The 15,337-nt window shown below is 40.9% G+C and overlaps 2 protein-coding genes across 2 annotated transcripts; both read right to left on the reverse strand.

The window, feature by feature from the left end:
- Window positions 1-1,040: 1,040 nt before the first annotated feature.
- Window positions 1,041-4,049, reverse strand: LOC136999672 (SCAN domain-containing protein 3-like). The gene has a single exon (XM_067354151.1). It carries the CDS (start codon window positions 2,362-2,364, stop codon window positions 1,324-1,326), a length of 1,041 nt encoding a protein of 346 aa, XP_067210252.1. The 5' UTR covers window positions 2,365-4,049; the 3' UTR covers window positions 1,041-1,323.
- An 8,009-nt stretch (window positions 4,050-12,058) lies between these two features.
- LOC136999675 (uncharacterized) lies at window positions 12,059-14,330 on the reverse strand. The gene is made up of 2 exons (XM_067354154.1): window positions 13,296-14,330; window positions 12,059-13,213 (listed from the first exon to the last, which is right to left on the reverse strand). Exons 1-2 carry the CDS (start codon window positions 13,385-13,387, stop codon window positions 12,637-12,639), a joined length of 669 nt encoding a protein of 222 aa, XP_067210255.1. The 5' UTR covers window positions 13,388-14,330; the 3' UTR covers window positions 12,059-12,636.
- Window positions 14,331-15,337: the final 1,007 nt, after the last annotated feature.

Below are 15,337 nucleotides of genomic sequence, written 5' to 3' on the forward strand. Positions count from 1 at the left end.
TATTATTAATACTCTAAAATTAAAAAAAAAAACTTTGCTTAATGCATTTTATAATAAAATTAAAATAAAATATTTTTTTTAATAATTTCCATTTCAAACAATATGTAACCTAGATAATTATCACAGAACATAATAATGAAATAAAAATATTTTATTATAGAAATAAATAATAAATAAAATATAAATATAATTAAACATAAATAAAGAAAAATATATTAAATAATATTATATACAAACATTATATATATATATAATAAACAAACTGAAAAAATAATGGTTAATTATGTTACAAAATTATAATAAATAATCATAATAAAATAAAATAAAATAAAATTAATAATAATTTGAAACAAAAAAATCAAGCATTAAGTAATCAAGTGCCATCAGATGAATTGCATTCCTTTTAATATAAATTTTTTGACGTGTGTAATTCTAAATGTCTCGAGTCTATTTCTAAATTGGTACAATTAATATTTTCGGTCTGAAAACTAGATCTTACTACACACATCGCGGAAAGAGTGCTACTTGCTAATTTATTTCTTTTTTTATTTTTAATATCCGTTACCATGGAAAATATCCGTTCGGCTTCGGCATTAGAGTGAGGAAAAGATAAAACGGTTTCAATTAACAACTCTAAATTTGGAAACATCTTTTCCCCGTTGAAATCTTGAAAATCTAATATTTTTGCCCACATTTTATCAATTTCTAATGAAGCTAAATTTATTTTTTCCGAATCACTAAAAACTGTGGGCAAAACTCTCCATTCAAATGCTAATTTAGTTACATCAATATTTTCTACACGCGTGGCAATATAAGATAAATCTTTAATTATTAATCTACCTTCATTATAAAGTGCAACTTTGGCTTCTAAAAAATTTAACTGTTCAAATAAGACATCTTTGTACGGTAAACGTTTTAACATTTCGTTAAGCGCTATTTTATAGAAATTTAAGCAATTTAATCTAATTTGTTGCGCGAATTCAAAAGATCGCGATGCTAAAAAGCCTTCACATTCTGGTCCCACATATATATTTGTCAATTGTAGGATATTATGTTCATCGTCATTAAAAGTAGTAATGTCTTTCAAAGCCTCAGGGATCATAAAATTTTGACCTATTTGACGAATTAATTGCTGACTGTTAATAAATAATTTATGAATTAATATTTTACGTGACTGAAACAGCGCATTAAAATGATTGAAAAAATTCAATGAGTATTTTAAAAATAACAAATAGGCCTTAATCGAATCATCATTTAATTGCGTTAAAATAATTTCTGCCGATTGTAAATTATCTTCGACTACAGCTAGCATAAAATAATTTCTTAAAACCTCCCGTTATCCAGAAGTCTTGTAACACATTTATGTAATATAAGCCATCGCGTGTTGGATAATTTAAGTATTTTACTTCTTTCAACATTAAAAAAATCTTGAAATTCGTTTAATATTGCGCATCTCTTTGCACTGCCCGAAACATAAGTAGCAACTCCTCTAATTAAATTTTCGCAACATTGCGGTAATTTTGCACAGGCTTTACTAGCAATAATCGCGGATGTGTGACATATACAATTTAATAAAACTACATTAGGTATTTCAGATTTTAAACGCGAGAAAAAGGAGTTATTGCATCCTGTCATTACTGATGCATTGTCGCTTGCCATACCAACAATATTTTTTAATGGAATTTCTTTATTTTCTAAAAACGTTTTAAAAGTTTTGAAAATGTTATTCGCAGTACAATCTGTGCCATCTAATGATAATAATTCTAATAGCTGCGTTTTTACTTTTTTATTTAAGGGCGAAAAATATTGAACAAGTACACACATTAGTTTCGTATCAGAAATATCTGTACTTTCGTCGATCAAAATAGAAAATTTACGCGTTTGCAAAATTTGAACAATTTTTTCAACTTCGCGTTTGGCAAGGACTTCTTTTACGATATTAATGCACTTAGTTCGATCCAGTGAAAGATCTTGCACAATTTCAGGCTCAATACAAACATCTTTTAATAAAGGAATTAAATGGTCAACTGTATTAAAAGCGACATTATGCTCCGCAAAAAATGCTGCTAATTTTATCTCCGCGCGTTTTACTTTATCTTTATGGCAAATTTCTACGGGTGTTACTACATTTGATTTGAGGCTTTGACTTTGACGATTGACTTTTTCAATATGTGAAACCGTCTGTGAATGTTGCACTAAGTTTGTTTTGCAACATCTGATGGTCTTGTTACATACAATACAAAAAGCCTTGTTTTTCTCTGAATGGGGAGCCAACCATCCTTTAAAAATATCCTCCTTTAACCAAGCAAAAATAAAAATTTTTTCCCGTTTTTTAATGGCTCCTTTTCCACTATTTACATCCATATTGCACAAATTATTGCACAAAAATAATATTATAACTTACCTGTTTATTGCAATACATGTCCCAATTAATTTTGACGATGCTAACCTACACTGGTCACTGATGTCAGGCTGCAGACGGGGCTCATACTGATGTCTACCCGCCAAAACTTTGGCGCCCTTTACGTTGCGCATGTGTGTATACATCCCTGTATTTTCTGTTCCCGCCATCGCCACAACGCGCATGCGCGAAAAACCGGGCCAAATCTGGCTACACTGGTTCCCATTCGCACACGTCTAATTTATAACTTTTCACACGAGTCTGCGCACAATGTTGTTCAGTGGATTATATTCGACCATTCGATCGTGTATAATGAGACAATAGGCGGTGGTGTTGGCCGGTATATTTTCCTTACAATCAAATTCTATTCGCACGTCAACGGTGGCGCTCTTGACAGAGTCGTTTTGTCGCGAACAATCTATGACTACGAACGGACCGGCTTTCGAGAATTCATCGATGTCCAAATACGTATCGTCCTGTCCATAATAGGCTTTGCGGAAACGCGCATACATGTTGTACAGTATAGCGTATCGACTCTTGTCGAAATCCAAATTCATGTCGTCGTACGGATAAAAATCTGAATTCAGATGCAGTCTCACATTGGTGAGTTTACAAGCGTCAAATTGCGTAGCGTTTTCAGACAGTACGTTTTTTCGACCGGTTTGGAGAGCAAAGATTACGTATCGCGGTTTTTCCAATTGCGTTGCGGCTTTGACCGCCCAGGAATGCTTCGTTGTATTCTGCAGCAGAGGAAACTCGTACAGATCCCACGAACGGAAGCACACGCTCAGATATCTTCCGCTTTCCAAAGTTCGAAGAAGAGACAGCTTGTTGACTTCGCTCAGAGATACATGCGGCATTCGCCACTGTATCTTGAGTAGTTCGATCGTTGGATTCGGTGACATCGATCGGGCGCATACCGATCGTACGATGTTTACGACCGTTGTATTCCGAGACCAATCGCGGTAAATCGTCGATCCACCTGTACGATCCCGTGAGCGTGAAAAACTTCCACATTTCGTTCTTTAACGTGCGATTGAATCGTTCCACCACCTTCATAACCGAGTATGTCGAATAATGATTGATGCCGTGTTTCTTGACAAGATTTTGGAAATCTCTGTTGTAAAATTCTTTTCCACGGTCGGTCTGCAAATTTTTCGGTATTCTCTCCCTAAATATCGCGGAAAATGCTTTGGACGTTTCAATTCCACCTTTGGTCTTTAAGGGCATAGCCCACGCGTACTTGCTCAACACATCGATAACGGTTAGAATATAGTTGTAACCGCCGTTGGATCGCGAGTACGGTCTCATCTCAACAATGTCAGCCTGCCACAAATCATCGTATCCTTTCACGACGACTGACCGACGCGTAAAGTTTCTTCTCGCCGGTGCGTGGAGCTCGTCCACGAGCGATCTCCTCTCCAGGCTCACCGCTTCCTTCTCGCTCATTGCGATTCGTTCTGTTTCTTCTTCATCGCCTCATCGTAGTATTCGATGAAATTTTTTCTCACAGCTCTACGAAGATTGTGAATCTCTCGCTCGACAAGACTCTTCGTCTCTCGCTCGCGATCGACGAGTTTTCCATCGAGTCGCGCTACACTCTCGTCGAGGAGACCTCTCAGATCGTGAATCTGTCGTTCCAACGCCACGTATCTGGTCTCGATGTAATCGTCGTGGTCTCTCTTCCAGGTCCGCTCGGTATTTTCCGAATCTTCGAGTCTCGAAAGTACTGCTCGCTTAAAATTTTCACAGAGCATACGATTTCGATTCTCACGATTGCTCATAAGCTTGAGGTGATGATCCAGATGCAGCTTGTTGACAGCGTCGGTGTCCGCTTCAGGGTCGGCGAGATGTCTGATCACGCGTGACTTGGCGTTGAAAACCTCACCATCCTTGCAGAGACAATTCTCGCGCACGTAATTCTTCGAGACTTCGCCGCTCTGTCTCGTCACCCTGGCGCTTCCTCCTCCTAGCTGTAGTCCGAATTTGTTGATAGACATTCCTGTAGCATCACACGAGCAATACTGGCTACAGCGATGACAACGACGATCAATTTATAATCAGACCAGCTTCGCGCAGTTCCTCGATAATCGAGAGAAACTCGTTGTCGTGCGCGTTGTTTCCCGCCTGACGGGAGGCGTCCAGCAATCGAAGGCGATCCACCAATTCGTTCGGATCATCCCAGTGCACGTAATCGACCGCGTTGTCGGTCACAGTCATGGTGTGTGGTACGTTACACTTGGGTAACATGCGACCCACACCTCTCCTGTCGAGATGTGCAACACCTCCACCTTTCTTAGATATCAGAGGTGTGATGATATGTTTGTATTTGTATCCTTTGTTTCCCAAAACAGGTAAATGCGCGTTATGACCGCGTCTGTGAGCGTTAGTAGCGAGTAGTATGCTCTTGTACTTTTGTTTGTCAGCCTCCGTACACAGCGTATCGTCGGGAAGTCTTTTGAATATTAATTCAAACAGGCCGGGTGTGCTAGCGTATTTCACACCGTCCACGATCACATTGTCGTCTCTATCAATGTCGAAGGCCTTGTCTCCGAGAAACGTTCCCGCATCGTTGAAGTATACACCGTACACGTTGTCGATCCCTCTCTTCTTGTCACCGCTCAAGAGCTCCCCGATGTACTCTTGACCCAGCGGACCCATTTGGCCGTACAGAGCTTCCCGACCATCGGACGTTTGCATCGTCTGTCTCACGGATGTTACGAAAGACGGGTCCGTGGTTTCGAACACGTTTTCGGTCGGTAAATATGTCGGCGCTTCAAACACCAATTTTTGCGGCTGGAACGGAGTCGAGGCTTGTATCGGTGGCGTCAATGGGGTCTGTATCGGTGTCGTCAACGAGGTACGCTTGATTTTCTTCTTCTTCTCAGAGCTTGTTCGCTTTCGTTTGATGTCCGATTCGTTTTTAATCTCGAGATCGTCAACCGAATCATCGTCACCCTTGATGTTCTCGACGATTCGTTTCAACGGCTCTACGATCGGTTTCAACCGTTTCTCCAATTGCACCTCTTGCTCCACTCTACCCGTCTTCAACGTCTGATGCTCCTTGCGAATCGACTCGCTCGTACGAGCGATTTCCTTCGCGATCTTCTCCCTCTCGTCGATATCTTTCGTGTCGAGCGTCATCGTCAACGTCTCGAGAACAACTAACCATTCCGCGGTACCGCAAACTCGTTAAAACCACGTCTGTAACGTCCATCGTTAATCGCACTATCCTTGTCTATCACTAAAAATCCATACTTGTGCTGCCAACATGCGTGACACAATGTACCGAAATCTTCGTACGTCATGTCCGTATTCACATGATCGTTGTAGACGTGCTTAAGGTTTGTTCCATCCTGCTTGAATATTACGAGTAAATTCGCGTTGTCGCGCACGAGATGTTTCGGTATTTTTGCATACGTTTGGCATAGATATAAACAATCGACCTTCGAATGTCGACCCATAGCAAAGTACTCGCGTATCGCATTCTGCTTGTCGCACGCTATATCGTCGAAGACGAATACGGAATTCGGTAACGCCTCGCTGTGCGGTACAATTGTGTTGTTGTCCGAGAATGTAAAGTAGCCGATTTCATCGATCGATCCGAGCAATCTTTCGAGATACCGATACTTTGGTTGATTCAACGATTTCGAGTACACGTACACGTTTTCGAAACGTACACCGTTCGGACTTTCCAGCAGACTAATCATTACATTGGTTTTACCGCAATTCGAGGGACCGCAAATGATACCGCGTATCGTGTTTGGCAGCATTTTACCGTGTCTGCACGCCTTCTCACAAACCCTTTGCCCACTCTTATCATCCATGTTTTTCACACGAATCGTGTACGGTTGTTGTACAAATTTCATTTTTTACCAGACTCTTTCTCATCCTTGTTATTACGCGACGAGTGCGCAGCATCGGATGTCGGAAAGAGCGGTGCTCGGATATTTGTCGCTAGATCTAAAATATCTCTATTTCCATACATGATTCGGACATTATCCTGAAAAAAAAAAAAAAAAAAAAAATGTTTCAAACACACGATTAGCGATACACGTTTGCGACATTCACCTCCTTCCGTTCCTTCTTATTATCCCGGTTATTCATTGTACTTTGTCGTCCGACAAACTTTGATATTCTACTGGTTAATGATCGATACGCTCCTCCTATTTATAGGTGAGCGCTGTCGAAACACACCTCAGTTGGAAATATGATTTACACGCGATACGTTAGAATTCGCGCTCTATGAAACGATACAAGGGTGCCGGTTTACTGAACAGTGTGATAAATCGACTACCGTTGGAGCTGCATATACCCGGCTACCAATTTTGCGGGCCGGGGACTCGTCTGCGGAAACGACTCGCGCGAGGGGATCGAGGTATCAATCCGTTGGACGCGGCGTGTCGCGATCACGACATCGCGTACTCGCAAAACCGCGAATCAGCGGACCGCCACGCAGCCGATCGCGTTCTCGCCGATAAAGCGCGGGTGCGGATCACCGCTGCGGACGCGACTCTCGGTGAGAGGGCTGCTGCTACCGCCGTATGGGCTGCTATGAAAGCAAAGACGAAATTGGGGATGGGTATGACAAAGGGAAAGAAGAAGAAGAAGACCAAGAGGAGAACGCTTCCGACGGCGAAACGCGGTGGTATGTTATCGTTGTTACCGCTCTTGGGAGTTATCGGTTCGCTTGCCGGTGGAGCGGCGGGTGTTGCAAAGGCGGTGAACGACTCTAAGGCCGCGCGACGACAACTCGAAGAGACGAAACGTCACAATAAAGCAATGGAAGGACGGGGGATTTATCTCGCTCCGTACAAGCGGGGCAAAGGATTGAAGAGAAAAAAAAAACGTCGAAAAAACGATAGAGATGCCCACGGGTGCCACCACCAATCTACAGTTGTCACGAATAGCGAAGCGTATGCGAATACCGTATTTCCGAGGTGTCTACATGCGTAACGCTTTACCCGACAAGATACATAAAAATGAGAGCGGTATCGTGAATTTGGACGATGTCGACGGGCCGGGCACGCATTGGGTGGCGTACGCCAAGAGAGGCGATCGCGCCGTATACTTTGACAGCTTTGGCAATTTGCAACCGCCGAAGGAGCTTACACGCTACCTCGGAGACACCGATACAACGATAACGTACAATCGCACGGTCTACCAGACGTACGATCAAACGATCTGCGGACAATTGTGCCTCCTGTTCCTCCAGAAAATAGATATAAAAATCGATCCGCCATCGATCGACATCAGTCGTCGATGGAATCTCGGCAATGTCGCTGACGCTCACTCTAAGCGGTAAAAGCAGCGTTCTCACGGTGGATTATTTTCCACCGATAGACTTGAGCGATGGGGACTACGAGCTCGGCCTAACCACGATGGAGACCTACAACACGATTCCGAACGTGACGGTAGCGAACAATAAATTTTATTTCGACGACAATGACGAAGAAATTACAATTCCCGAAGGATCGTACGAATTGGACGCCATTGCTTCTTATCTGAAACGCGCGATACTGCAAAAACGAGGAAAAAGTGAAGAGCAAGATTATCCATTGTCACTTCGTCCCAACGTTAATACCATGAAGAGTGAAATCATGTGCGCTTTTCGAATAAATTTCGCCAAACCGAATACCATCGGACCGCTGTTTGGATTTTCGACGGGTCGTATACTGGAACCGAGAAAGTTGCACGAATCAGATTCCTCGGTAAACATCGTCAACGTAAACATTATTCGAGTGGAATGCAGCATAACCACGGGTGCGTACGCCAACGACAGGTCGGTGCACACGATACACGAATTTTCACCGAACGTGCCTCCGGGATATAAAGTCTCGGAAACACCGGCGCAAATCATTTACCTTCCGGTCATCGCGAGGAGCGTTACCGATATCACCTTGCGTGTGGTGGATCAAGACGGACGATTGATCGATTTTCGCGGAGAGGAGATTACCATCAGACTGCACTTGCGGCGACGTGGTGCGAGGAAATGCTCGTGTTGAACGAACAGCAAGTGATTGAGAGAACAACGAAAATTGGGAAAACATCGCCATTCAAGAGGCTCAGTACGACGAACGTAAACTTTTTAAAATCGTTGGGATTCGTTGTGAGAAACGTTTAAAGAGATGGATATACTCGACATCGCTGACGAGCCCGTCTTCGACGAGCGTATCGTGAAATATGAGATGCACACGTACAATCCGTACGCTAACACGACGTTGGGACATAGCGATGAGATACGAATACCGATACAGCAACAGGATTTGTACACGTTACCGTGTGAGAGTTTTCTCTACGTTGAAGGAAAACTCGTTACTCCTGCCGGTGAGAATAGAGATAACGTGTGTATAATGGGAAATAATTGTGTCGCGTTCATGTTTGATGAAATGCGATACGAGCTCGACGGAGTTGAAATCGATCGTAACAGAAACGTTGGAATAACGAGCACGATCAAAAACTATGTATCGCTGACGACGGAGAAGAGCAAGACGCTGAAATACGCATCGTGGAATCCGGATGGAAATCCGTTGCTCGATGGAAACTTTAATTTTTGCGTTCCGCTCAATACTCTTTTAGGATTCTGCGAGGACTACAAACGGATTGTAATCAACGCTCGTCACGAACTTGTATTGATACGATCGCGCAACGATAATAATTCTCTCGTTGGACGAGTCGGTACGAATCCAACGATCGAACTACTCAAGATACAGTGGCGAATGCCGCATGTATCTCTGAGCGAAGTCAACAAGCTGTCTCTTCTTCGAACTTTGGAAAGCGGAAGATATCTGAGCGTGTGCTTCCGTTCGTGGGATCTGTACGAGTTTCCTCTGCTGCAGAATACAACGAAGCATTCCTGGGCAGTCAAAGCCGCAACGCAATTGGAAAAACCGCGATACGTAATCTTTGCTCTCCAAACCGGTCGAAAAAACGTACTGTCTGAAAACGCTACGCAATTTGACGCTTGTAAACTCACCAATGTGAGACTGCATCTGAATTCAGATTTTTATCCGTACGACGACATGAATTTGGATTTCGACAAGAGTCGATACGCTATACTGTACAACATGTATGCGCGTTTCCGCAAAGCCTATTATGGACAGGACGATACGTATTTGGACATCGATGAATTCTCGAAAGCCGGTCCGTTCGTAGTCATAGATTGTTCGCGACAAAACGACTCTGTCAAGAGCGCCACCGTTGACGTGCGAATAGAATTTGATTGTAAGGAAAATATACCGGCCAACACCACCGCCTATTGTCTCATTATACACGATCGAATGGTCGAATATAATCCACTGAACAACATTGTGCGCAGACTCGTGTGAAAAGTTATAAATTAGACGTGTGCGAATGGGAACGTCAGTTTTCCGACGGTCGACGACGATGTCGAACGTACCAATTTTCGTCGACTTGCAAGGTTACGCGTTCAACAACATTTTTATCGTGAAAGAGGTAGCGGTACTTCGAGATGGCGAAACGCTATCTCATTACGTATTTCGTGAACACGTACCGTGGTATCTGTTGACGAAATCGGAAAAATCGCTGGCGTGTTGGTTACGGATACACCACCACGGCTTCCGATGGGAAGATGGACACGTCTCGTACAGTCAGATGAAAAGTCTTATCAACAATGCCATTGGTACGGAACCGCCTCTGATATACGTGAAAGGACTCGAGAAGAAAAAGTGGCTGTGCGAGATTTTGGAAGATGATGTAGAGATCGAAACGATCGATGTGGATTACAAAGATATCGCACGCCTGACGAACTTGGATGTAATCGGAACTTTGCGTTGTGGATATCACACGAGACATTGCGCTATGCGGAATGTTTGCAAATTGTACAAGTGGTGGTGGTTTGAGCGTAACAAACGTGTAAAACAACTATGATTTATTCTAATAAAATGATGTATATCACACTCGCATGACTTTTATTCCACCTTTTACCCGTTACATAATCCACCATGTAATATGACCTATCGCTTATATCGTACATCTTTCAGACATTTATTGAACGTATATTGAACGTCTATCGAACACCTATCGAACTATTTTTAACATCTATTGAACGTATATCGAACGCCTCTCGTACATCTTTGAACGTCTATCGTACGTCTTTGAACGTCTATCGTACGTCTTTGAACGTCTATCGTACATCTATTGTATGTCTTTGAACGTCTCTCGTACGTCTATCGAACGTCTATTGTACGTCTTTGAACGTCTTTGAACGTCTCTCGTACGTCTATCGAACGTCTATTGTACGTCTTTGAACGTCTCTCGTACGTCTATCGAACGTCTATTGTACATCTTTTAACGTTTATTACTACAGCGAAATTGACGTTTTTGCGTCGAGCTGTATATAAGGTGTGCGGAAGAGAGTAATTTATCAGTTCAAAGTGTGCACGCGGTGGAGAAAAAAAGTATAGAAAATGGAGCGTGATCAGAATAGAAAAAATTCCGAATACGAGAAGTGTAAGGATTGCGGAGTGTACCACAAGCCGATAGCTGTGGTCGAGCCTCGTCCGAGGACGACTCAAGCGCCTCCCCCCGTTCCCCCTCGTAATCGTGAAAGGCGTTAGAGGCGCAGTTGAAACAATTTTTAACATTTATCATACATTAATTTAACTTATCATGATTGTAATACATCCTTGTAAGATAAGTATTCACGTGTGTCGTACGTATCTTTTGTTTTTGCAGCAGTAGTTTGTAAATAATAGTAATACATCCTCGTGAGAGAAGAATTTCATGGGTGTCAAACTCATTATATGGAGTCGCTATGATATCTCTTATGAGATTTGTTTATGCCGCGGTAGTTTATACTAAATCTATCGACTGATATTCGGTTACTCGGGAGAAGAATTATGTTTCAAAATTATAAATTTGGAGTATGTTTGAAAAGATAACCCCCGTAGAGCGGTCACATAGATTTGCACCACATCTAAGGGACGTACTATAAAAATGTGTCGAAGGCTGGGATCGTCACAAGTCCACTCAAGCCATTTGAAATACGTAATACCGTCGCGAGTTAAAATGGCTGCACTTTACACTATTGAAATTCATGAAATCAGTGAATTGTTAATAAGTTTTATGGACCGGGTGAATGTGCTGCGCACATCAATATATCGCTTCGAAGACGTTGCACAAGAGGTGCAACAACAGGTACCCTATCCATTCAGAGTTGATTATGATATCCATGAAAATGGAAATGGTGTGATGTTGGTGTCAATGTAAGTATTGCTAGCTAATATTATGTATGAAATAATTACTTTCTATTCTTATATATATTTTGCTTACAGGCAGCATATACGGGAGGATCTCGTAATAGCCTTAAGGCAGGTTGAAATTTTAAATACACAGTTTCAACAAATGGAAAGCGATGCAGCGCGCACCGCTGAAGTATTGAGAGCGGTGAGAGAGGCGCTTTCTGCGGACGATGTTCAACCGTAAGTATTACATTCGATAAGTATCACACTTAATATTTTCAGATTATTAATAGAATTTTTCTGTTTCAGATGATGGTCCCACAATTTTTTTTTTTTTTTTTTTTTTTTTTTTTTTATTATATTATTATAGTTTTTATTATATTATTATAGTTTTTTTTATTATTATAGTTTTTATTTTATTTCACACACACACACACACACACACACACACACACACACACACACACACACACACACACACACACACACACACACACACACATGTATAGTACACACTTTTTAAATAAATATTATATTTTTTTTATAAATATATTATTGTATTTTTTTTTAGCCTCCTCCTATCCTTGTGTTATACTATATTATAATATTATATACTACTTGAAATTAATTTTTTTAATAAATGTTATATTTTTTTTTGCCTTATCCCATCCTTGTGTTATACTATATTATAATATTATATACTACTTGAAATTAATTTTTTAATAAATGTTATATTTAATAATATTATATTTAATTATATTATATTTAATTATTAACTTTATAATTATTTGTTACAATTAGAAGGGAAAAATGATAGTCACCGGTTCGCTCGTTTCCTTCTATCATGTAGTGTAACATGACGCGCGCGCTTATCTCGCAGTAGGATAGGTCAGTGAATATGATGTGGTACAGGAAAGATGGTATAATAAGAAATTAATTTAATGTTAAATAATATTTATTAAACAGATACATCTAATAAATACATTATGATAGTGAAAATATTTTAACAATAAAGCATGTGATATGCTAGAATTACTGCGATCCAAAGATCTGAGCTAACAGCTCACAATCGATTATATCATTCTTATCGAACGATTCGCTCTCACGTATCACCGCGATGGGGTCCTTCGCACCGCTCGCGATTTTTCGAAAGTGTGCGAACTTGGTGTCGACCATACCAGTGACGTTGTTCAACGATTGAGCGATATGATCCACACAATACTCGAGAGCGATTATGTTACATACGGTGTTGTGTGACATTACTAAACACACTGTTGATGTTTCCAGACGCAGTACTTTTAGATTGTTTATCTTTCCAAACCGTAGCGTGACATGTTCGATGGTTTGAGACGGTGCTTCGTTCGCATCATTGTTAAAGAAATGGTGGATGGCGTGTCGTTGGTCCAGGAGGATCTTCCACATGTTGTATGTAAAATGTATCTCTTTGCCATGGTTGTCACCGAGAGCGATTTCTATGTGGCTCGGCGTAGAAACATTGATTCCAATATCCAGATATTTATAACCGGTTTTTGTCAACGGGTATCTTCTAGCTAAAATTCTGGGAGGCGTGATCATGCTTCCATCGATACTTGTCGAATTACTTTTATTTCTGTGAATGAAAGCTTGTATAAGTTCGAAATGTAACAATAGCAGTAAGTTTAAAAGTGTAAATAGTAATAGAGTCAACTTACACGTTGGGTGAGAATTTCCGCTTCTTCGCATTCACACCTTGCTGTTTGTCAGCCGGATTACTCATAGTTGTCTGTTGTACGGTAGAAAACATCGTTGCTATAATTCAGATGAAGCGTTGCAGCGATGTAGTGATTGTCCAAATGGTTTCGGATAACTGATGGTTCCTATTTTTTTTCCGCGAGCTTTTTATACCCGCTCGTCGCACACGACACTAATTAAAAATATCGATGATGTCACGCAAATTGAAATCTGGCAACATGGCGCCTAAAAGTGGCTGCCTAAGGGCCTATGATCTAAAAATAGCGATGATGTCACGCTAAAACCTGCACGAACCTGCAAAGGATATAAACAATTCTCGGAACTATGAATCATTTTTGTATAAACAATCCTTATCTCTCTATGACTCATGCTTATATAAACAATCCTTATCTTATCTTTTCCAGGAATTTATGTAATCCGATACCTTCCCCGCACCTCCCCCTCACCTCCCTCGTCACCCCCTCCACTCCAAAAGTGTTGACGCAGTGTAATCCGATACCTTTTGTATAAACAATCCTTATCTCTATATGACTCATGTTTATATAAACAATCCTTATCTTATCTCTTCCAGGAATCCTTATCTCTTCCAGGAATTTATGTAATCCGATACCTTCCCCTCTCTCCCGCACCTCCCTCGTCACCCCCTCCACGCCGAAATTACCCCCTCTCCTCCAAAACAATGACGTCATTACCCCCTCCCCTCAACCTCTTCCCCCTGTAATCCGATACCTTCCCCTCTCCCCCGCACCTCCCTCGTCACCCCCTCCACTCCAAATTTACCCCCTCTCCTCCAAAACGACGACGTCATTACCCCCTCCCCTCCAAAACGATGACGTCATTACCCCTCTCCCCTCCAAAACGATGACGTCATTACCCCCTCCCCTCCAAAACGATGACGTCATTACCCCCTCCCCTCCAAAACGATGACGTCATTACCCCCTCCTCTCCAAAACGATGACGTCATTACCCCCTCCCCCTCAACCTCTTTCCCCCCTTCACCCGCGCACCCCCTCAGATGCCTGAGTTAGAACCGGCATAGCTATACTACTGATACAGTGCTAGAAACAAATATAAAAAAAAAAAAAATGTTACAAAAGCAGTTTTCAAACACGAGATTTTCAATATTCCTGCCACTTGCCTTACTCAATTAGCCACGCTTGCTTCTTAACATTTACCTCTATCGAAAGATTACACACCTGGAAAATTTTTAACTATTTATTTTATACATTAGAAAGTATACAGGAATTCTTGTTTGGGTGGAATCTGAAAGCTCTAATTAATCCAGTTTTATTGTAAAAATAAATTTTATTAATTGCACAAGTTTAGCATATCACATTCACTTAAAAATTATTTTATAGAGATGGTGCAACAAAATAGTTGTACTTCTACGCACAAAAAAATCATAAAATAATAGCTAGCGCCTTTATGTGCACAAAACGTGCACATTGAACTACGTAGCCAATGTCCACAAATCCCGTAGGTAATGTCCACGATCTTTTGGGTCTCTTCCGTGCTATGTCCACGATTTTTTGGTTCCGATATGTGCTATATCTACAAAGTGACGGTAATGCATACTTGTAAAACATGATTATGTATATCAGATTTGAAATATAAATACACACGTATTGTAAATACATGTATTGTAGCATTTATTTTTGCATTTACAGTTTATTTAGCAAAAGATCAGTTATTTTCAATAACCTGTGTAATTTGAAAATGTACATTTAAATTATTTTAATAAATTACTTCTATAATTTCGCGCGCGCGCGTGTGTGTGTGTGTGTGTGTGTGTGTGTGTGCGTGTGTGTAAATAAAGTATTGCATTTTTGTTAATATTTAAAAAGATGATAAACTCTTATAGATATTTCATACAGTAATGACCAATAACTTATTTTGAATATTAAAAGCCAGGGTTGGGCGTTTACACGTAAACTATAATAGATGCAAAAATACTCGCATATTAAACATGAATGCAAGCTAAACAGTAAAAACAATCTTTTTA

This window comes from Linepithema humile, chromosome 4 (genome assembly GCF_040581485.1).
Source record: "Linepithema humile isolate Giens D197 chromosome 4, Lhum_UNIL_v1.0, whole genome shotgun sequence".
In the NCBI taxonomy this organism is placed as follows: Eukaryota; Metazoa; Arthropoda; class Insecta; order Hymenoptera; family Formicidae; genus Linepithema; species Linepithema humile.